Below are 23,856 nucleotides of genomic sequence, written 5' to 3'. Positions count from 1 at the left end.
CGCCTATAACTAAAAAGTAAATATTTTTTAAAAAGGGATAACGATGTGGCTCAGTGCTTAAGCACCCTTGGGTTCAATCCCCAGTACCAGATAGATAAATGATATAGATAGATAGATAGATAGATAGATAGATAGATAGATAGATAGATAGATAGATGTTGAGGGCCACAGCCGAGTTGGGATAAGGCATGGCATTTTGCCAGAAGGGAGTGGTTGAGAGGTGACGCCAGCGAGCCATTGAGATGATGATGGTTAAGTTAAGCTGTGTATTCAGTTGTACATAGACCTTTGCTGTCCGGCAATAGGGCGGCTCTTGCTGCCTGGGGTGCCCGCTACCTTGGAGTTCCCGTTGAGTTCTCAAGGGGTTCCGGGGGAGTGCGTGTGGAGCCGGTGGAGGGTGAGAGGGTTCCCAGGGAGCGTGTGTGGAGTGCCAGTGAGAGTTCGGGAATAAAGAGTTGCTGTTTGAACCTACAAGTGCTTCGTGGCGGCTCAGTTATTTGTGCCCAGCCAGACTGCAACAAGATAGATAGATAGATAGATAGATAGATAGATAGATAGATAGATAGATAGATAGATAGATAGATGTTGGATGACTCCCCATTGCTTGGAAAATAAAATTAAAACTCTATTATAGTTTGGATCTGGAATGTCCCCCCAAGGACTATGTGTTAAAAGCTTGGTACCTGAGGAGGTGAGGCCTAGAGGGAGATCTTCAGGTCACTGAGAACATGCCATGAACAGCCCCCTTTTCTTCCTGTCTTTCACTGTCATCCAGTTTTGCTCTGCAATGTACTCCCTGCCAAGACGTGTTGCCTTGCCACAGGCTCAAAAACAATGGGGGGCACTGGGGTTGTGGCTCCGCGGTAAAGCGCTTGCCTTGCACTTGCAAGACCCTGAGTTCAATCCTCAGCACCACATAAAAATATATGAATAAAATAAAGGTATTGTGTCCAGCTACAACTAAAAAAATAAATATTTAAAAAAAATTTTTTTTAAAAGCAATGGGGCCAATTGATCATGAACAGGAATCTCTGAAACATGAGTCTAAAAAAAACCCTTATAAATTGATTATCTCAGTTATTTGTTACAGTATCAGAAAGCTGACTCTTTTGATTTTTAATATGCTTTTTAGTTGGCAGTGGACCTTTATTTTTATTTTTTATGTGGTGCTGAGGATCGAACCCAGTGCCTCACTCATACTACTAGGCAAGTGCTCTACCACTGAGCCACAACTCCAGCCCAAACACAAACTCTTTACAGGGTCGTTCCTAACCAGTCCCTCACCTAACTCCCAGCTCCTTTCCTGTCCTGTCCTCATCCTGCCCACACACCCACGCTCTAGAACCCACTAAGAACACTGTGGGTTTCCATAGAGTAAACAGGAAGGTGAAAGGAGCCTTTTGTTGAGTCTGGGCCTCTGCTAAGCTCAGAGGATTGGGAATGAACATCACTATCCACTGTGAAGATGAGGATGTTGGAGAACTGTTAGGCTCAGGATTATAAAGGGTGGGCAGAGCAGGACCATAGGGAAGATAAGACATTTCCCTTCCAGATTTCCCCAGCTCTGGGCAAATGCCGGGGCATGAATGGTGCAGATTTGGAACCAACCACATTGTCCCTGCCACCATGAGAGCCATTCCTCCTAGCACCCAGGTAAGGCAGCTTAACAAGGCCCCAGGTAGAAAAGCAAAATGTAAACACCAGAGCATGTGGATAATCCTGTCCCTTTCTCCATCTTGACTGATTTAACCAAGAAACTCAGGAAACTTTTAAAGAAGCAGTAACATTATTAGGGGATTTGAAAGAACACCCTGGTGAAACATGGAAGCAGTGGGGATGGTGGGGGTAGGGGGTGGGGCGATGGAGGGACAGTTCCTTTGGGGGATAATAATTAAGTGGATGCTTGGGGTTTGCAATCCCTTGGCCACCAGAAGGGGTCTCCTGCCCTTCTGCACTGAGGCTACCACCTTGTTCTCTACAAGGCATTGGAGGGGTTGAGATTCGCAGAGATAAATGGAATCCCATGTAACCAGTAACACTGGCTTCCCTGGGGACAGTGCCTCATGACTGTGATGCATACCTGTGATCCCAGCAACTCAAGAAGCTAAGGCAGGGCTGGGGATGTGGCTTAAGCAGTAGCGCGCCCGCCTGGCATGCTCGAAGCCCGGGTTCGATCCTCAGCACCACATACAAAAAAAACCCCCCAAAAAACGAAAAAATAAGTATTAAATATTCTCTCTCTCTCTCTCTCTGTCTCAAAAAAAGGGGGGGGCTGGGGTTGTGGCTCAGTGGTTGAGCACACGTGAGGCCCTGGGTTCAATCCTCAGCACCACATAAAAATAAAATAAAGGAATTGTATCCATCTACAACTAAAAAATGTATTAAAAAAAAAAAAAAAAACCTGAGGCAGAAGCAGGAGGATTACAAGTTTGAGACCAGTTTCAGCCACTTAGCAAACCCTGCCTCAAAATAAAAAATAAAAAGGGCTGGGTTTGTGGCTCAGTGGTAAAGCACACCTGGGTTCAATCCCAATTACACAAAAAGATAAAATAAAATAAAAAATCAGTTTCAAAGTATATTTAATGTCTGTAAAAACAATCACAATATAATATTATGGGAAAGGAAAGCTACAAAAGAGCCTATGTAATATAATCCTATTTATTTTAATTTAGTTAGTTATAAACATAGAAAAGATATGTTTATAGAAGATATGCCAAAATGTTAACAATTGTTGAATGAGGATTTTATGTATAACTTTTATTTTGTTATTATTATTTTTCTGGATTTTACAAATTTCCTAACTTGGACATACATTTCTTTATAATCACATGTGTATCTACATTCAGTCTTCAAAATTGTTGACTAGAAGAACGAAGATTAAACATAAGTAACTTTCTTCCTTTATTATGTTTAACAGACTTTCAATCCAGTTCCATGGCTTTTTCTTTTCCGTATTGGGAATTGAACCCACAAGCGTTCCACCTCTGAGCTGCATTCCCAGCCCTTTTTATTTTGATATAGGACCTTACTGAGTTGCTGAGGCTGGCCTGAAACTTGAGATCCTCCTGCCTCAGCCTCCTGAGTCACTGGGATTACAGGCATGCACGATGGCTCCTGGATTCTTATTAAACATTTTTATTCACCTTCCCTGTGCTTACACTAAGATCCCAAAGACAAAAATAGGCAGCACCTTCACACCCACTACCACCAAGCCTAAGGGGAAAGTAGATGTGAAGCAGCTGGAAAATAATACAAAGTAGCATGGGATGCTTGCTAAAATGTGACACGTGGAGCTCTGGGGCTCCACAGAGAGGAAGTGGTTAGTTCTGGTAGGGGAGGAGCCACAGAGGGCACCTTAGAAGAGCTGGCATGTGAGCTGAACCTTGAACAGTGAAAATGATTCAAATGAGGGAGAAGAGTGTTCCCCTCCAGAGCACAGCTTAAGCAAAGGCAAGTGGGTAGGGATTTGAATGTAAGTGAGTGACTATCTTCTGTGGCCAGAATGGTGGGGTAGATGGCGATTACAGGGTGGGTGGAGGCTAGCAGCTAGGTGAGCCTGGAAAGATAAGGAAGGCAAGACAGTGAACTATTTAGAACAAAGGGAAGAACTGCAGCAGGTGTCGGGGAGGCATCGAGGGCTTTTTAAGGACAGTAATCACAAATTGACAGTCAAATGTACTTTAATTTCCCAAACAATACCAAGAAAGGAGGCATGAAGAACCCCAGCCACTCGATGGAGCAGTTTGTGGGTAAAGATGGCCTGGAGTTAAGTATTTGCTACAAACACTTTCAGAGGCTCGAGGCAGGCTTGCTGGTCCATGGTTAAGAGCTTCAGTCTGGCGGGCAACAGCGGATGCCTCTTTCGTTCTGAACTCCCTCTAAACTCCCAGAACATAAAGTAGTGTCTAAGTGCCTGGACCTTAGAGCCAATAAGACCATGGTACAAATAAATCCCTGTTGCACCAGTTCCTAACTCGGTGACCTACCGTGGGATCATTACTTAATCTCTCTGAATCTCATTTTCCTTATCTCTAAAATGGCAAAGAGAATATTGACTGGGCTCTCACTAGATTTAAAATGATAATAGTAGATGATAAATTTTCTTGAACATTTACAATGTGTCTGGCTCTGTTTTAAGGACTTCTGCATGTCTTACTCATTTGATCTTCAGAAAAACCCTAAGAGCCAGGCTTTAGAGATTCGGAAATTGAGTCACACAGGGGTCAACTAAGTGGCCTAAGGTCCCACAATAAGTATGGAGCAAGTCATAAACCTTACCCTGCCTCAGCCTCTTGAGTAGCTGGTATACAGGAATGTGCCCCTACACCTGGCTGGTGCCTGTTTTCCTTATTGTCCTTCTTTTAGTTCTGAGTAATCTTTGAGATCAAGAGTCCAGAAGTTCAGACCCTCAGAGGAGGTTGGGAGTGGGGAAGGATGAATATTCCTGAGTGGGACTTGGGGGAGCAGATTCCATAAGTACTGTGGTGTCCTGGGGAGGGGTCCTTTTGGCTTGGAGAGGAGCTCTCTACTGGGTCACTACTGGCCAGGGAAAGAAGAAGGGAGTCTCTGGGCACTAGTGGAAACAGCAAAAATGTCCTACTCTGGTGAAATAACTTCACTCTGGTTCTAAAACATAGTTTCAAAATGGTAAATGAAGAATCCTGAGGGCTGAGCAACAGCTTTGAGCTTTTCATTTATCAGGTCTCTCTCTCTCTCTCTCTCTCTGGGCACCCAGGATTGAACTCAGGGGCACTTGACCACTAAGCCACATCCCCAGCCATGTTTTGTGTTTTATTTAGAGACAGGGTCTCACTGAGTTGCTTAGCTCCTTGCTTTTGATGAGGCTGCTTTGAACTCACCATCCTCCAGCCTCAATCTCCGAAACCTCTGGGATTACAGACGTTTGCCACCGTGCCCAGCTCAGGTGTCTCTTTAAAAGAGAAAACAGGGCTGGGGTTGTGGCTCAGTGGTAGAGTGCTCACCCAGCATGCACGAGGCACTGGGTTCAATCCTCAGCACCACATAAATGTAAAATAAAGATATTGTGTCTACCTAAGACTTAAAAAAAATAAATATTTTTTTTTTTTTAGAAAAGAGAAAACAGATCCCCCTCCCTTGTGTTCCTTAGGGCAAGAGGACCCTGCGGCTATGGCAGGACTGAGTGTCTGGGGGCCAGATCCTCAGCCTTGAACCATCCACTTGAACTTGAAGGTCTTGCTCCCTTTGGCACAGGAGGAGATAGAGCCCAGGGCTCAGTTCAGCTCTTTCCCTAGCCAGGCAAATGTCACATTAGTGTGGCAGGTCAGGGAACAAGCAGAGTTGGGGACAGTAGCATAGATGGACCTCCCTTCCACTGTGGGGCTGGTTCACAGAGGCTGGACTGAGATTTAAAGAAGCAGGAGGATTTAAGCATTCATTTATGCGTGGTTTCATGGATTATCATTTTTCTTCAACAGTTTAACATTTATTATTATTATTTATTTCAGTGCTTAGATTGTGGTGGATTGGGCTGTTTGCTGTCTCTTGATGTTCTGATATGTTCCTGTCTTCTTTTTCTCTTTTAATATTTTTTTTAGTTGTAGTTGGACCAATGCCCTTATTTTATTTATTTTTATGTGGTGCTGAGGATCGAACCCAGCACCTCGACGTGCTAGGTGAGCACTCTATCACTAGGCCACAACCCCAGCCCCTGTTTCTATCTTCTTTAAGCTCCTCCTTACTTTCTTTTTGATCATCATGGTAAAGATTGAATCAGAACATTAATGGATGCTACTTCTCAGGAAAAATCTTTTTTTTTTTTTGGCAGGGTGGGTACCGGGGATTGAACTCAGGGGCATTCAACCACTGAGCTACATCCCCAGCCCTATTTTGCATTTTATTTAGAGACAGGGTCTCACTGAGTTATTTAACACCTTGCTTTTGCTGAGACTGGCTTTGAACTCCTCCTGCCTCAGCCTCCCGCTACTGGGATTACAGGCATGCACCACCACACCTGGCCCAGGGGAAATCTTAATGAAGAATAGGATATTTGGAAGTTCTTAGTGTCTCCCTTCAGATGGCTGATTAGTTATGTGTAGGGGGATGCTTTCATATGGTGGGGAAATTAGACAACACTTTGATTAGATGGTCCAAATTCATGTCATATGAGGGAGACAGGGACATCACATGCCTCCAGATGGGATATCCTGGGGACACATTGCTATGCAGTATTCCAGCTAATGCATAATAATGCATAACTTCATGAGGAAATGTCAGACAAACACAAAATGAGGAATGTTCTAGTAAAAAAATAAGGCAGGGATATCTTTAAAATTCTTCAGATATAGAAATGTTCCAGAATTAAGAAGACTAAAGAAATATGACAATGACATGTGGTACCGGGCCCTAGAATTGATCTTATACTTGAGGAGAAAAGAAATGTTGATAAAATTGGATTATGGATGGTAGATTAAATACAATAAATATAAATATATAAAATTAATAAATGGGCTATATAAGAGCATTTCCCCATTTTTTCAACTTTTTTTTAGTTGTTGATAGACCTTTATTTTATTTATTTATATGTGGTGCTGAGAATTGAACCCAGTGCCTCACACATGCCAGACAAGTATGATATCACTGAGCCCCGGTCCCAACCCACAAGTATTTCCCTATTTTTAGTAAAGATTGAATCAGAACATTAATGGATGCTACTTCTCAGGAGAAATCTTTTTTTTTTTGGGGGGGGGGTTGTGGCTTAGTGTCTCAGTCTAGCATTCTGAGGCACTGGGTCCAATCCTCAGCACCACATAAATGTAAAATAAAGATATTGTGTTTTTGGGTTGGGGTTGTGGCTCAGAGGTAGAGTGCTTGCCTACCATGTGTGAGGCACCGGGTTCAATCCTCAACACCACATAAAAATAAAGATATCGTGTCCACCTTTAACTAAAAAATAAATATTAAAAAAAAAGATATTGTGTTTTTATTTTAGTAAACACACAGGAAAGTATTTAGGGGAGGGACTATAGATACAGAACTCTGAAATAGTCCTGAAAAAAATTAGGTTTATAGAGCCCACAGTGATTAAGCAAGGGATAAAGTGTCAACTCATTAAATCTGGATAAAGGGTACATATGTGTTAACTGTAGTATTTTCAATTTTGCAAACTTTTGTAAATTTGGAAATATTTCCAAATAAAAACAATTTTCCTTCCCTAATGTTCACTTTGTGTTTTCTCTGCCTAAGCCTCGCCATCAGCTTTTTCCTCTAAGGGAGATCCTAGTTAACATAGCATTTAACCACATTTTGGAAGTAGATGAAGGCCAGCCAGTGATGCCCACCTGTAATCCCAGCAACTTGGGAACCTGAGGCAGGAGGATCCCAAGTTTGAGGCCAGCCTCAGCATCTTAGCAAGGCCCTAAGCAACTTTAGTGAGACCCTTTCTCAAAATAAAAAAATAAAAAGGGCTGGAGATGTAACTCAGTGACAAAGTGCCCCCTAGGTTCCATCCCCGGAAAATTAATAAATAAAATGTAGTAGGTGATAGGTGACTGAGAAGAAAAAGCATTCCTAACACGTGGAACAGTGTGATCAAAGGCAAGAAATGTGACATAAGTATAGATAGTAGAAAGGACTGGTGATGACAAAAGAAGGGCCACCCTAGCGAACCACTGACCTCCCAGGATAAGCCATAGCCTTGCCTGGGTGTGCAAAACGCAGCCCTCCATAGTTTCCCAAAGGCCTCTTCCAGATCCCTTGCACATGTGGGATTTGGAGGTAGGATGCAATAAATGGACAGATTCAGTCATCCTTGAGGGAACCAACTTTGCATTTGACAGCACATGATCTGCGAAAACAATGGAACTGAATCTTGCCTATTTACATAGAATGAGTACAACTATTGTCGGAGCGCAGAAGGTAGACACAGTAGTAAAGCTGTGAATGAGCAGCCTGACCGACATCCGACCAATCAGAACCCAGGAGATACCAGCCAATCCCAGCTCGGCGATGCTCCAGTCGGGGCGGGGGGCCGACGCTTCCAAGAGTTGTTTGTCTGCCCTCCCTACCCCACCCCTACCCCGGGCCCAAGCCCTGGCTCCAAGATCTAGGGAGAAGGAGGCTGAGAGGATGCCCAGAAGCTGGCAAAAGGAGGTTAGGCCCCCAAAGTGGAGGGCAGCGAATGCTAGGCCTGCATGATCCAGCCATGACAACACCCGCGTTTGTCTTGCGCTCTGCGGGACTCCTCCCTCAGACCCTGAGTCCAAGACGCCCTGTGAGAGCAGATGCAATTATGAGGACAGCTTCTGGAGCGACCTGGTCTAGAAGGATGTCAGGCCTCTTCTCCAAACAACCTTGGTAGGTGGTGGTGCCCTCCCCTTTCTTCTTGGAAATGAAAGAAGACGTTTGCAGCTAGCTATTCGGAAGAACTAACTCCCTGATTATCAGGAGGATGAAATTGCAGCTATACAGGAGCCTTCTCTGGAAGCAGTTAATATGGGGAAGAGAAGTGCGATGGAACACTTCTCCAAGCAGGATGTACCATCCCCAGATAGGCACGTGTCTTCCAGCTTGGTGGTTCTTCCAGGGTTTAACCGAAAACCTCCCTGTCACATCTAGATCCAGCCTTCCATTAGCTGCTTCTCAGATGTTTCCCGTCAAATTTTCTCATTTCTGTAATGAAGCTTTTGTTTCCATACCAGGTTAAAAAAAAAAAAAATCTCCGAGGTGAGGAAGCGACGGAAGATGGCAGTCAGCTTATTTGCAGGTCTTTCAAAGGATGCCTTTGAGCAAACCAATGTTGCCATGACTGAGACAAGAAAGAAGGAAGACCAGGTGGAGATGGGAAGCATTAGATTTGAGGGTTTATATTCTATATCAGGCTCCGTGCTAGACATTTTGTATGAATTGAATCAAAACTATACTAGGTTGGAGTTATTGGTGTCCTTATTTTACAGCTGAGGAAAGAGACCGGAGAGGTTATATACCTTGCCCAAGGTCACACAGCTCCAAGTAGCTCATCTTAGATCTGCTATACCTGGCCCTGTCAGATTCTAAGCTTCTGCTCTTGATCACAACCCTATTTTGTGATCCCCCACCCCTTCATTCCATCCCTCTGCTCTGGATCCTCTGGAGGGCCTCCTCACTTACTTTGCATCTTACTCCTGTTTCTAGCCTTGGCTTGATTCCTTGTTGTATTTCAGATCTCCTAGACATTGGGACTTATCCACAAAGGGCAAAATCACCAAAAAAAAAAAAAAAAAACTCAGTCTGCCATGCCTTACTAATTTGGAACAGATTTAAGCCTGGCAAAACTTTTGGAACCTGCAGTCCAAAAGTGTGTTGGAGGGTTGGTTGTGGGGAGGGTATTCTAGGCCCATGTGACAGTAGAAGCTGTTGTTTTGCCTCTTTTCTCCTCTTCCCAAAGACCCACCCCATTCTTCTCCCTTAGAGGTCCCTGATGACAAAACCCCTGGGGCAGACAAAGTGACAGAAGTCCCTTGTATTGGAGAGGGCTCCCTTGGAATCAGGGCCTGGACTCTTGTGAAACTCGAGATTCCAGGAAGGAATGGCCTCCTCCTCCTGCAGCAGGAAGTGGCTTATAGGTTCCAACTCCTGGATTCCCTCTTCATTACTTGAATCTTGCCTGTTTCTTCAGCTACTGATTTTATCTTTTATCTGGCCAAGAAAAACACACCTTCTTTTCTGCCTATTGACAGTAGTTGAAATGATCACAGCTGGCTTGGACTAGCAGCCTGACTAGAGTCCTCTGAATAATCAGATCCAGCTCAGGGAGAGGTGCCTGGGGAAAGAAGGGAAGTGAGGGAGGGGTGATGTCACAGTTAGCCCCAGGATATTGTCTTCAAAATCTTTCTCTCCTCTTCCTTAGCCTCTTTGTAATCTCCAAGATTTCCTTGTCCCCTTCCCTCACATATACAAGACTGATTTCCCTCTGGCTCTTTTCCCACCACTAACAAAGGTAGGAATTTCTTGGTTCTGAAGCAAGGTCCTTAGGGATCCAAGTCAGATATTTAGATCTGGTTGAAGGCTCTGGGGGCCCTGACTGCCCCTAAGATTTACAAAAGCCTAGATTCCCATTTCAATCTCTTGGAAGCTAGCTCTGTTCTCAATGAGCATTCTCTAGAATTGGCACATCTGCCCCAGTCTTGAACCTGAACGCTGCCTGCCAGCCTGAACTACAGGACCATTTCTGAAAGGGTATGTCCCTTCTATTCCCCCTTAGTCTTCTCAAACTACCCAGCCATCATGCCAAAGCAATAGCTTGCTGAAATAACATAATGTTTTCCTCAAATATCCATCTTTAGCCTGGGTTGACACAGCTAAAATGCCGTTGGACTTCACTTTGAGGAAATTCCAAAAATGAGAATTTACAAAACACCCCACATTTTTTGTTCCTGCTAATAACTTATGGCTAAGTTACATACACTAGAAAGGATTCATTCCAATATGAGTAGTGGTTTTAAGTTCTTATTTTTTTGTACTCTTCCACGGGATATTTAGGGGTTGGAAGGCAGGATATTAATTTAACATAGTGATGAAGAAAATGTCTAAAATTATGGTGCAAGTCAGTGGTGATATAGGATCTGAAGTATGTGAATTCATTCCTTTACCATGGCAGGACAGTTTTTGTAAAGCGATGTATATAAATAAATCCTCATGGTCCAAAGTCAACGTCTGTGTCAAGTGCCTGTCTTGGGAAAAGGAAGACTAACGATCCAACCCCTAGTGGGTAAATTCAGGGAGAAGGCTTGATTGACCACACAAAGATCTGAAGTAAAGCCCTTGACCCTCCATCCCTTTTTTGGGAACTAAATGGGTCTTACATTGCCCAAAGGTGGCCACCAAAAGAAGCTGGAATCTGGACTACTGCCCAAACTCAGTTAGCATTCAGCCCTGCCTGGATCATTGTACACTGACCTGCCTACCCCATGGGTTTAAGGGGAGATGATCCAGTTACCTGTTAGGTACAGGCCAGCAGTAGACAGATGTAGAGATCCACATGGGAACAAATGATAACTCTTTCAGGCTATAAAGCTCTTCAAAGAGGAAATGCGGAGAATAGTGTATTAGGGTAGGAGAAAGGTAGGAAGGGAAAGTGATTTCCAATCCACCAACAGATTGGACTTTCTGTCCAGTGATTCTTAAGGATACTGAAATAAAAACTTCCACTATCCCCTCTACCTCTCAAACCAGGTCTCTCCACAGAGGACCAAACAACAGGGCCCTTTTGCAAAGTGCAGAGACACCTGGATAGCTGGGACTGGAAAGATTAACTGCAATTAGAGTGAAATAAAACTTCCCCTGTTCACAAGAGAAAAACAGGACAAATACTTTACCTCCAGCTATATTCACTGGGTCAATAGAGACTAAAGCAATTATCACCTTAAGTTTGGGAAGCCTCAATTCTATATAAAACAGATGGAGGTGTGTAATACTTTCTCAATAAATGAAGTATCAGAACCATCTTGATTCACTGTCCAGTGATACTGTCATTTGTGTATTGGTCATACCTCCATTGACAGCTGCTTTGGTAGCAGCAACCATGTCTTAATCACTTTTACAAGACCCTTAGTGCCCACTATAGTCCAGCACGTTGTTGGTCCTCAGTGGAGATGCTTGGCAGGGGTATTTTCCCTCTGTAGTCAGTCTAATGCCTCTTCACCCTTTGTCTTCTGTGGTATGGAGATATCAACCAGCCCAACATGGTCCCTCCCTCCCTTTCAGCCCAATACTGAGAAGTATACACTTGGAGAAGTAGTGCTTCAAAAATTTCTGTATCATCAAAAATTGATGAACCTTCTGAGGTATTAAGCAATCCATCATAACATTTGTGACTGGTTAACTTTAATTTGTCAAAATAAATCTGCAGTATTTTGCATGTTAGTAATACAGTGCTGGTATTGACAGGTAAAATCATCATCTGCTTACATAGAAACCTTCATTTAGGAGCACACCTTTGGAGGGAATGGATACACAATACAAGGCAAATGCAGGCCAAGCAGCGAGCCCTAGAGCATAACAGGTTGGATGTCAGATTTGAGGATTATCTAATACAACCATTTAGCTGCCAATCTGATAAAGGGGAAGCTCTCAACCAGGTTATAACCAGAAGGGAAAAACACACTCTGCCTTTCGGAAGAGTGGTGGCCGTCGTGCCTTCAACACCTGGCTGAATCAGTTCATCAGCATCACAACTCATTTCCAGTTCCAAGACACAGGAGAGTTTCACCACATAACCGGTTTGGCCCCCTTTGCAGTGGCCCGCCCTCACTCCAATCCTGCCATCAACTTGCTCCCTCCCAAAAGAAGACACGACGTGGTTTTATTATTGCAGACAAGCTTCATAAGTGAATAAAGAATGCATACAAAATAGCATTTTAACTGAAGTCATACAATGAAGTCTCACTCCTGTTTATTATACAATGAATTGATAAAACACTCATTTCTAGTATATATCTTTTTTTTTCTTTTTTAAGAACTAATACTTTCAGGATACTGACAACCACATTCTAGCCTGGGGGTAGAGCCCATCACATCTGCCCCCATTGAGAATTGCTCCTTGGGCCACTATGGAGGAAGCCTGGGCTGTCTAAATCATGGAGAATTATGACTGCCAGTATACCAGAAAGAAATAACTGGACCCAGGCAGAGCCAAGAACCCAGTTTTGGGTGGTCTGCATGCCAGAAAATGTGGGCTTCCTCCAAACGTGGTCCTTGCCCTCCCAATCCAGGCCTTGGAAGGGCCATTCCTGGGCCTTCCCTACATGAGTCCTTCCAGTAGTCCACACATAATGCTCTACATATTAAAAACAAACCATTTTTGTACTGTGGATAAGAACAATTGTAACAAAGTCATAGCTACATATTTTTCTCTACATTTTGTTTATTGAGACAAACTAATTAAAAGGCACAAACATAGGGTATGTTTACATGGACATTATAACAAACATATACATTAAAAGTGTAGGAATGTGTTGCCTTCCTGCTAAACAGAAAGTTCCTAAGCTTTTATATATACAAAAGTTGTACAATTTAATGTCCTAAAGTACAAAAGATCATTTATAAAATTATTTTACACTAGGTACTATTTATTTATTTATTTTTTACTATGTAGTTCAACCCCCTAGAACTGTTTTGTATAATGACATACAGATACCTATCCCTGATATAGGAAGTCTGCCTCAGACACAAGGTATTTTTTATGTTTGAACTGACACAGTGGGGTATAAACGGAAGCCATCCAGTTTGATAGTCAGTCCTGCAAACATTCTGCAGGATCAACACAACTAATTTCCATTTGTCTTAACTGCAAGATTAAAAATGAAAAAAAAAAAAATCATTGCAACTAAAAAAAAAAATCACAGCATCTTGGTTTTAGTTAACTCTTTTTAAACACAATGCTTTACAAACATTAATGTGTGGCATGATGGTGTAAAGAGTATCTGTTTCCCTAGCTTTTGGTTTCTACCTTATGTACAGAGATAAAATGTCCTGCTAAAAAATAAAAAGCACATGTCTCAACGTGCACAATCATTGCTGGGTTTCTACAGAGAGTACAGACAGCCGTCTCCCTGAAAACACCACAAAGCTGATACAAGTGTTTTATCAAAGAAAAAAAAGTGATGTCCATATTTACAAAGTTGAACAAATCTGCACAATACTTGATTAAATGGAAGGAGGAAAAAAAAAGATATACTCTGCTTGTTCTGAAGGGGCATACTACCTAGTTAGTGGTTAGAATAAAAACTGTATACAATTTAATATAAGACATAAACTCTAGTGAGCATCTAACACATCTGTCCCTGTTGTAACATCAACAGGCTCTGATTGGGAGAGAGAGGGGCATATTACATCCCAGTGCCTCCAGCGTCTTCCAATTTAAAGCAATATATTTAAACTGTTCCAAAGTACACCTTGGCTCCTGAACAGGAGTCCCACTGGCCTCTGTTTGTTAGGACCTGTGGGTCCTTACACTTGACTTCTCCTGTCAATTGTGGCCTTTCTTACCAAAACACAATTTGTATATATTTTTAAAGTTTTTTTTTAAAAAGTCAACTACAATGCTATATTCCATCAGGATTAATATGCTGAGCAATATTTACATCTCCAAATATCAGGTCACAATCCCTATTATATGTTGAAGTTAGAATGATAAATTATCATATGCTTTGCATATCAGAGCTGGTATCACCTTTCCCATAGGGAATGCTGCCTGAAATTAACATATTCCCAAAGGTAAAATGCATATTCTCTGAAATGCATTTTATTATGATAATGCATGTATTTACTCATAAAAACAATAAACAGACAATTCTACACTAGCTCTCAATCTGTGGATTTAGAATTTTAAGTTAAAAATCAGCCATCCACCTTGTATAGGGAGAAGTTTCTGCTAGTGTTTAGAATAAAATGATTTCTTGGGATTAGAAACAGTAATGCTGTTTTTTGTTTGTTTTGTTTTTGAATTTTGATGGGTTTTGTTTTTTTATGATTAGTTTTAATTCGGGCATTTCATCTTGCCAAGTACTATTCTTTTTAAGCAATGCTGTCAGCTAAAAGGAATTTCTGATTAAACTAAAGTGGTCCAGTGATAAAGTTACATATACACCCTACTTTGAACAATCCCAGCCAAATTGGAGGAAAATGCTACTACAGTCTTATTAACTAATGTAATAAAATTCCCCAATTTCATGGTCTGCTTTTTGCTTTAATCAACTAAGAGTAAGTTGCTGGTAAATATTTACTTTAACCCATATTTTGATATTATTATAATACTGTTTACCAAGGCGGTGAAGTAGGCAAAGCTTGGGGCAAGAAAGGCATGCTTTCTACAGGCCTCATTGCTATATTCAGAGGGGCAGCTAATGTCATAGGTGTGGGCAGGTTCATTGGAGATGTGATCGTGACCGGGTGTGCTATATTCACTGGGGCAGTGACAGGGGTGGGGAGATTGACGGGGGTAGTGAGTGTTAAAGGAGAGGTCATGGATAATGGACTCGTTATAGTTACAGGGTGCCCTATGTTCATTGGGCTGGTTATGTTAACTGCACTTGAAACATTTACTGGACTTCTCATGCTCATTGCAGCTGCCACTGTGACTGGGTTTGACATAGTCCCAGAAGACACAGAGGATGTTATATTGAATGGAGTAGTAAGAGTCACAGGTGTCGTAGCAGCCGTGGAGGTTTGGCACAGGTTGGCAGCTTCTAAAATGAGAAGACAAAAGGGGATTTAGACTCTCAAAAAAATGAATAAAATTCACAAATAGTTTCTGAATTACTTCTTTTAATTAAAAAGGACAAACATTTAATAAATCAAATTACAGTTTTCTATCAGTGGTCAACAGGAAGACAGGTTCCCTCTGAATACAACCCTGGGAACCAGGGATCCCAATATGCAAATCTTTTCTCTGGTGCTATACCTCCTGTAAAGACTAAGGCAACTTGTTTACCTTTGGGCTTTTGGTTTAAAATTCAGATTTACTTACCTACCTCATAGTGATGTTGGGAGGATCACTTAACTTCTGTTAAGGCATTCTGGGGGGCAAAGATACCAAGTAGAGCTAAGTGTTCTCACTACCTCTTCATGCAGTTCTTCTGAATTTTAAAGACTTTCTGGGTCGAGCCAACCACCAGCAGACCAAGCAAAAAGAGATTATTTACACAGAGCTGGGCCAATGGTTACACAATAATAGATAATCTGAAAAATTTTCTCATAAAGCACACTAATTAGCAGAGAAAGGTGTATATACTTGATGGTATATTAAAGCCTTCTCAGGAGTGATGCTATATTTTGTTAAGGTTTTAAAAATGTATAACTAAGGAATGGTTATGCAAGCTATTTTAGTATCATCTATTTATTTGAGTCATAGAAAAATTGTTCTAGTTAAATAACCTTGTAGTTTCTGATGTTTCTTAATTTAAAAAAGACTACAATAGGTTTGTGTTCTCCTTCTCACACACACTTCCTATTCTTTATCTGATGCTGACAAAATCACCTACTTTATGCCCAGTTATCTTTTGATGGCACATATAACACACACCACCAAGCATACCAAGAAAGAAAACCTGGCAAGAAGACCATAAAGAGTTGGGGGATACTTGTTATCCAGCAATGCCTTAGCACTTCTTTTTTTTTTTTTTTAATTTTTTTTAATATTTAGTTTTTTAAGTTTTCGGCGGACACATCTTTGTTTGTATGTGGTGCTGAGGATCGAACCTGGGCCGCACGCATGCCAGGCGAGCGCGCTACCGCTTGGGCCACATCCCCAGCCCCACCTTAGCACTTCTTTAAAAAAACTTCCCTTAAAGGTGACACCCCTAGCTTACCTCTCAAAAATTCAGCACCACCAGCTGATGTGCCATAAAACAGCAATGAGGACAGAGTGGTGGACTGGTGGTGATTTGGCTCTCAAAAATGAGAAGTGCATTCAAAACTAAAGATGGAGGTCTGTTCGTGGTCACTTGGGGTTCAAATCACCTCAGGTGCCCCCCCACCCAAACTCCCCTCCAGCCCTTTATTGATCAATATAACTTTGATATACTTCAAACTCCATGCCAGGAATTCCTAAACCTGGCTGATGATCAAAGTCATCTATCTAGGGAGCTTAAAAAAAAAAAAAAAGTATCCCTGGGAAGTTCAATAGTGAAATTGAGATTAAAACCTGGGAAATCTGTGAAGCTCCATCAGTGATGATCTGATTTTCATTTAGGTTTGGGAACTCATATTACTTTTCTTGGGTCTAATATTTGAATCATTGCTGATTCATATTTGTGTTTTCAGTTCAGGAATCTCCTCTCCCCCAAAAAGCAGCATTTACTAACATGGATATAGAAGTTTCTAACATCAGTGGTCTTTTCCAGAGACATTCATGGTACAAAAGGGAGCACAATAGCATTTTGTTCCACAGAGGTCAGAAGATGAACTAAACAATCAAATCTTATTGTGCAAAAGCAAACTGAAATACAATACCAAACAGAAGAGTGTAGAAAGAGAGAGAATGGGAGAGAAAGATAACTCACTTTTGAGGTAATGGAGGCATCACTAAGGATAGTTTTCTCCAAAGCAGGAATTTTCACGTTGTGTGCCATCCCCAACCTCCAGTGTTTTCTTTTTGATCTAACAGTGTCTTTTTTTTTTTTTTTTCAGTGCTAGGGATATCAAATCCACAACCTTGCAAATGCTCAACCACTGACCTAAACCTCTGGCCTTAACACTATCCTTTTACTAAGACTTAAAACACTAATTTCTACTACTTCTCTAATATCCTTTCAACACACTCTATATTTATCATAGCACTACATTTTTTGGCTCCCACTGCCAGTTCCTATCTTCCTCCCCATTCTCCACCCATTTTCATACCACAAAACATTGTATCAAAATGACAAATCTTCCTTTGGAAGATAGGAACAAGAGGCACTCCTCCAATGCCAGTAGATATATGAAGAAGGATGCTATTCCTTTTATCTTTATTTAAGTACAGTATGTTTAGAGGGAGCTGATGAAGGGAACAGCCACAATATTTGAAAGTAGAATATGGAAGGAAAAAAAAAACCTACACAGCAAAGGAATTATATACAGGTGATCCTATATTCAGGGGATTCCTTAGATCTTAAAGCAGTAAGTTATGCAGGAAAAAAACAAGGAATTTAGTAATGGCCTATGGCTCATAGTGGGGATGACAAAATGATTTATTTGAAATAACTTATACAATAGTCCAGAAGTCAAACCTGTAACTATTAAATTGAAAACTGATCCTCCAACTGATTCTTTAAGATATATGTAGAGAAAATGAATCAATCTTAACTTTTAACATTTACAGCAATGTCTCTACAGAAATGCAAAGAAGTTAAGCTAAGGCTAGCCCCAGTAATAGATGGATGGAGTTTAAGGGTGAGACATGGAGAAAGACATCAGCATTATAGATTCTGAATCATGTAACAAAGAATACAATGCAGAAAGAACACTAAAATGCAGAAAATAACATAGTTACAAGAACTTACATACACCCAAGGATATTTAATCCATCTATAAAGATGGGAATATTTTAGAAAGAAAAAAAAAGAAGCCCAATTTTCTAGTAATAAACGTTTGTAAACTGTTGCCAATAGGCAGTATTTACATGTTTCCATAAAGCTAGATATCCTAAACTGTGATTTCTCTCTTTTGATTACTTGGCATACTAAATGAAAAGATTTCTCAAGCCATACTTAGAACACTAGGATGCCTCATCTTACCTTTCTTTCTTGCTTTGACAGCTTCTTCCCACAGTCTCAGTGTCTCTACCTGCTTCCCTGGCCAGCTTGTCACGTGTTGTTGTTGCTGCTGCTGCTGCTGCTGCTGCTGTTGCTGTTGCTGCTTCTGATTGCTGGTCTCTTCACTCATGCATGCTATTCCAAAGACAAACCCCAAACACTATATTTACCTTGAAAAAGTGTGACCATTTTTCCAAAATCTAAAGTACTTTGACTCCTTATGCCTTTGTGACCTCTATCATTTAATAGCACTTACTATAGTTCATCTTTTCTTCTGCTGGTTTCTGTATTTATCAAAATAAACAAATTGATTAAAAAAAATCTAGAGAACTAGGAAAAACCTATACAAAGGAGAAAAGAATTCTTTGCTATATTTAAAAGCAAGTGTCTTATGTCTTAGGGCTATGGATGTAGTTCAGTGGAAGAGTGCTTGCCTCACAAGCATGAGGCCCCTGGGTTCAATCCCCAGTAACTCAAAAACAAAGCAAGCAAGCAAGCAAGCAAGCAAAATACAGTATGGTAAATAAAGAAACTGTCCTTTAAAAAAAAAGTGTCTTGGGCTGGGGATGTGGCTCAAGCAGTAGCGCACTCGCCTGGCATGCGTGCAGCCTGGGTTCGATCCTCAGCACTACATACAAACAAAGATGTTGTGTCTGCCGAAAACTAAAAAATAAATATTAAAATTCTCTCTCTCTCTCCCTCTCTCTTAAAAAAAAAAAGTGTCTTTAAAAATGGAGGTTGAGGGGGCTGGGATTATGACTCAACAGAAGCACTTGAGTAGCATTGTGTGAGGCACTGGGTTCAAGTCTCAGCACAGCTTATAAATAAATAAAATAAAGGTTCATTGACAACTTAAAAAAAAAAAAAAGTGGGGGGGGGGGGCCGGGCTCAGTGGCCCATGCCTGTAATCCCAGCAGTTTGGGAGGCTAAGACAGGAGAATAACAAGTTCAAAGCCAGCCTCAGCAACTGCAAGGTGCTAAGCAACTCAATGAGATCCTGTCTCTAAATAAAATATAAAATAGGACTGGGGATATGGCTCAGTGGTCAAGTACCCCCGAGTTCAATCCCGGTAAAAAAAAAACAAAAAAAAAACAAAAACAGAGGTTGGGTAATATTAGCATAGATTCACCAACATTTGTTCATTAAAATATCCAATATATTTGCTTACTTGACATACACTAAAAGTAAATTTTTGTAAAGTACAAGATGCTAGATAATAAATACAATGTACTTACAAATAAATAAAGATGGAAGAGATTTAAAACACAAGATTTCCTTCCCATTCCCTTTGGCTACCTATTTTATTGTTGAGAATTTGCTATTTCTGTTGCATAAAATACATATACAATAAAATGAAAAATTAGGAAAATACTTTCTTCTAGTGATTACGATAATTTTTTTTTTAAAGTCTGGGTAAATGCAAGTATTAAATTTTATCCGTATATTTCTGGAATAGTTTATCTTCAATTCTGAAATTAAGGTGAGCAAAGCATTTAAACTTTCAAATGGATATGATATTCCATTTCTCTACAAATTTGAATTTGAAAAGCAAACTTATTAACATAGTTTTCATATTTAAGGTTATCATTAAAGACATTTTATTAATATGATCTGGAGTTAGGAGATGCTGATACTCAAGAATCTTAATGATAAAACAAAATTGTCTAGTATTCAACACAGCTTCCAAGTGGGTTTCTCCTGCCTCAGTTCTAATACACTAGAACTTTTTATTCAAACTCTTTAGAAGAGAAATTTTGGAGAAATTTTGCTCTTCTGGTATGGTTGTTATTAGTAGACAAGCATGGGGGCCTTATCAATGGTGTTTGCATACATGCATGTAAAGCACAGTTGCCACACTAACATACTCTCCACTGATGCATGTTTGCACATTTTAGTGATAGGAGGAAACATGTAAGATGAACATTAATAGAGTCCTGAGAACATAGTGAAAATACCTTTGATATATTTTTCAAAATTTAGATTTCATCACTCTGAAATGCAAAAGTCAATCTGAAGCAACACCTACTTTTACTGATGCCCTGTTTACATGTATTACAGTTGATACTTTGGCTCTGTCCATGCGTCTTTAAGTGGCTGGTGATGTATGCTGCACTCAGGAGCTTCCCACAGATATTACATGATACCTTGCCTTCGTGGCGCACCATGTGTGTCCGTAGTCTGTCTTTGGTGGCAAAGGCAGCAGTGCATGTCTGCATGAGGGAGGAAAACTTTTTTTAAATATAGACTATCCTGTTCTACTCATTTTAAAGTACGTTATATTCTATGCATTACTCTACCCATGTCAGCCAGCAAGTTGACTGAATTAGTTGAATTTTAATTGCATGTGTTACTTAGAATCATAATCATACTAAAATACTTGGTGAATTCTAGACTATTCCATTTTGGTAGAAGAAAATATATCAACACAGAGTAGAGAAAGGATGTGAGAACCAGAATCAGTTAAACCTGGATTTAAATTAAGCTTCACCATTCACTAACCACTGTAATGTTGAACAAGTTAGTTAACCTATCCAAATCTGTAGATTTGGATTACAAAACTATTACAGGATTTAAAAGCCTGGCACACATAGCAGGTATTCACTCAATGACATTAGCTTCCTTCCTCCAACCAGATATTTCTTAGAATTCAAATCATTTACTTAAAAAAAATCAGTCATTTGGGCTGGGGTTGTGGCTCAGTGGGAGAGCGCATGCCTAGCATGTGTGAAGCACTGGGTTCGATTCTCAGCACCATACATAAATAAATAAAATAAAGGTCCATCAACAACTAAAAAAATATTTTTAAAAAATTTAGTCATTAACAAACATAACTAAAGCAGACTTTCTAACAACAAATTAGGATTTGTTTAGATTAGTGATATTTAAAATAGTCAATTAATTTAACAAAGTTCTTAACCTTTTGATTATCATAACTTATGTCAAATAAAATTGTCAATCTGAAGAGCTTTCAACCAACTAGAAAATGTTCCAATTTGGTAACATAAGACAAAAATCTAGTCAATAATCACATTTGGAAGAAAAATTCTTATTTTCTCCTATTACAGTTAAAACAACCTTGACCATCAGTCCAAAAATCAATTTAAAACCTTTTATAAAATTCATTTTAATTATACAACAACTTTTGCAAGATTACAACTTTCACCCTCTTATACCAAAACCGCTGTTTCACAAGGAAAGGGAAATATAACTTAACAAAAACAACACTTACATTTTTCAGTGATCTTGCTTTATAGAAACAGAAGCTGTCATTTATATTTTATAAAACTAGAATTCAAATGGACCACATTTACTTAAGTCAGTGATTTTACACCTTTTCAAGAACGGCGAGATTTGACTGACTCAGACTTTCTGGATAATGTGCATTAAGTGCTACACTAAGGATAAGTCATTTTAACTCTTACTTGGCATTTGAAGGGTCTTTCTGTTGAATGGACATGTTTTACGTGACAGCTTAAGTGGTCAGGCCTGTGAAAGAGAGAGTTTCAATAGAAGATGTAATGGAATACACACAGAGAAATGTTATTTATGTGATGCTTACGTGCTTGAGATTGAGGGGGAGCATTTTAAAGAAAGTAGCAGAATTACAAACTCCACCTCCCCCCAGTGCAATCCTCCTTACCTCTCTTACCATAAATAAAAAAAGTCTTAGTTGTTTACCTGTTAATTTTCTCCTAGCCAACATCAAATCATATTAGGTCTTGATTCTTTACAATCACAAAATACCCAAAGTTTTAGTCCTAACATTTACCAGGAATGGTTACTACCATATTAACTCTAAAAATTTTTTTAAAATGCAATTAGTGAAATGTTAGTGCCCACAGAAAAATGGGAAAACATTCTACAAGTTTTATTAAGAGTATCCAAGGTCATCCCAACTTCCAGGAAATAAGTTTCCTTGATTTGCACAGTAAACCTCATGTCTAGTTGCTCAGCTAAATTGGAAGCTTTTGTAACGATAAGAAGTACCCACATGCTAAATGAAGGCCTGAATCTGAGGGACTTCTTAAATGAAATAACAAAACTAATCACCATGACACCACTTGTCAACCACACCAAACTGGAATCAGACCTGGAGGCGTAATATTTATCTATCATCAATCTCCTCTAATAACACAGGCCTGCCCACATCTATTCTCATATACATCTCCTAGATCACACAGAGACAAAACTGAAGTTCACAGATAACCATAATGAAAAAAAAGGAAAACAAAAACAAAAACAAAGCAAAACGCAGTACCTCGAGAATCCTTTCCCACAAACACTGCAAGTATAGGGTTTGGTGATGCCTCCTTCATGAGACCTCACATGGTAAGTCATCCGGTCCTTCCTCTTGAAGCGCTGATTACAAATAGGACACTCGAAGGGCTTTTCGTCCGAATGAGAGAGCTTGTGCCGATTGAGGTGATACACATCTCTAAAAGCCTTCCCACACATCTCACAAGCATGGTTCTTCTTGACAGGCTTACTGGGTTTCTTGACAGACTGGGTCACAGGCATAGCTGTGGTGCTGGCACTGCTACTGGGGTTGGTGCCCGAGGAAGATGTAGTGACTGTAGACAAGATGCCTGCAATGGTGGAGACCAACGAAGTTCGGCTGCTGTCCCCTGCGATGGTGGAAATAAGGGGAACCACCGTGGTGGGGGTTTTCTTTGACCGGGACACCAACTTGATCCCTGTGTGGCAGGACTGATGGCGCCTCAGGTGATAGCTGTCCCTGAAAGCTTTACTGCAGTAAGTGCACACAAATGAAGTTTTGGGTTTTTCTTTTTTAATCCCAATGGCATCCTTTAATGTTTCTGGTGCAGCCTGAGGTTTCTGAGTTATTGGTATTGGAAGCAAAGGTTTCTGATCAGGGGGCTCCACAGCAGAGCTCAGGAGGGGCAGCAAGCTGTTCTGTGCTGCCTGCTGTTGGTGATGGGAGGCTTCATGGGCCTAAAACCAAACATTTACACTTGAGAAACTCAGGCTCTCACAATGACCTTCAAAATTCAACATGTTCCAGACAATACAGACCAGAAGAAACAATAGAAGAGCCCATGACTCTCTGCAGCAGAGATCCAGCAATCACCTCAGAGCTCCAAATACAAAGAGTTGAAAATCACTGTGCAGACACAAAACTTTTGCAACTAAGTTGCTGACAGTGATCTTGCTTTCAAATAGCTGACTGAATTACAAACTACTCTGGTTCATAAGGGGCACAACAGCTGATGAAATCAGTTTGCATTTGTCTGAAATCAAGTTTAAATAACTTGTCAAAAAAATTATACCCCAGACTTAAGTATTTAATAGCAGTACCTTACTGCAGCAACACACAAACACACACTCATACACAATGACATAATCATCTACTTGCCTATTACCCAGTAAAGGAAAAAGCACCACGTTCCTCCCTTTCCATCAGCAGAAAACTTTTAAGTGACTGAGTTATTGATATTGGAGGCAATGGTTTCTGATCAGGGGGCTCCACAGCAGAGCTCAGGAGGGGCAGCAAGCTGTTCTGTGCTGCCTGCTGTTGGTGATGGGAGGCTTCATGGGCCTAAAACCAAACATTTACACTTCGCTGTTGCTAAATGGTGAAAGAAA

At 40.6% G+C, this 23,856-nt stretch overlaps 1 protein-coding gene across 2 annotated transcripts; it reads right to left on the bottom strand.

Moving 5' to 3' along the window:
• Positions 1-11,831: 11,831 nt before the first annotated feature.
• Vezf1 (vascular endothelial zinc finger 1) lies at positions 11,832-22,859 on the bottom strand. Of its 2 annotated transcripts, none has more exons than XM_077800378.1 (5): positions 22,511-22,859; positions 21,675-21,738; positions 20,279-20,480; positions 18,234-18,386; positions 11,832-15,203 (listed from the first exon to the last, which is right to left on the bottom strand). In XM_077800378.1, the coding sequence occupies exons 1-5, from the start codon at positions 22,768-22,770 to the stop codon at positions 14,776-14,778; spliced, it is 1,107 nt and encodes a 368-aa protein (XP_077656504.1). In that variant the 5' UTR covers positions 22,771-22,859; the 3' UTR covers positions 11,832-14,775. The 2 variants fall into 2 exon arrangements, with proteins under 2 accessions (XP_077656504.1, XP_026263148.2); XM_026407363.2 differs by having other exon boundaries at positions 20,279-20,462.
• Between the last annotated feature and the right edge of the window lie 997 nt (positions 22,860-23,856).

The sequence above is a fragment of the Urocitellus parryii genome, chromosome 7, assembly GCF_045843805.1.
Source record: "Urocitellus parryii isolate mUroPar1 chromosome 7, mUroPar1.hap1, whole genome shotgun sequence".
Classification (NCBI taxonomy): Eukaryota; Metazoa; Chordata; class Mammalia; order Rodentia; family Sciuridae; genus Urocitellus; species Urocitellus parryii.
Note: the sequence above shows the minus strand (reverse complement) of the source record. Positions and strands in the feature narration are given on the sequence as shown.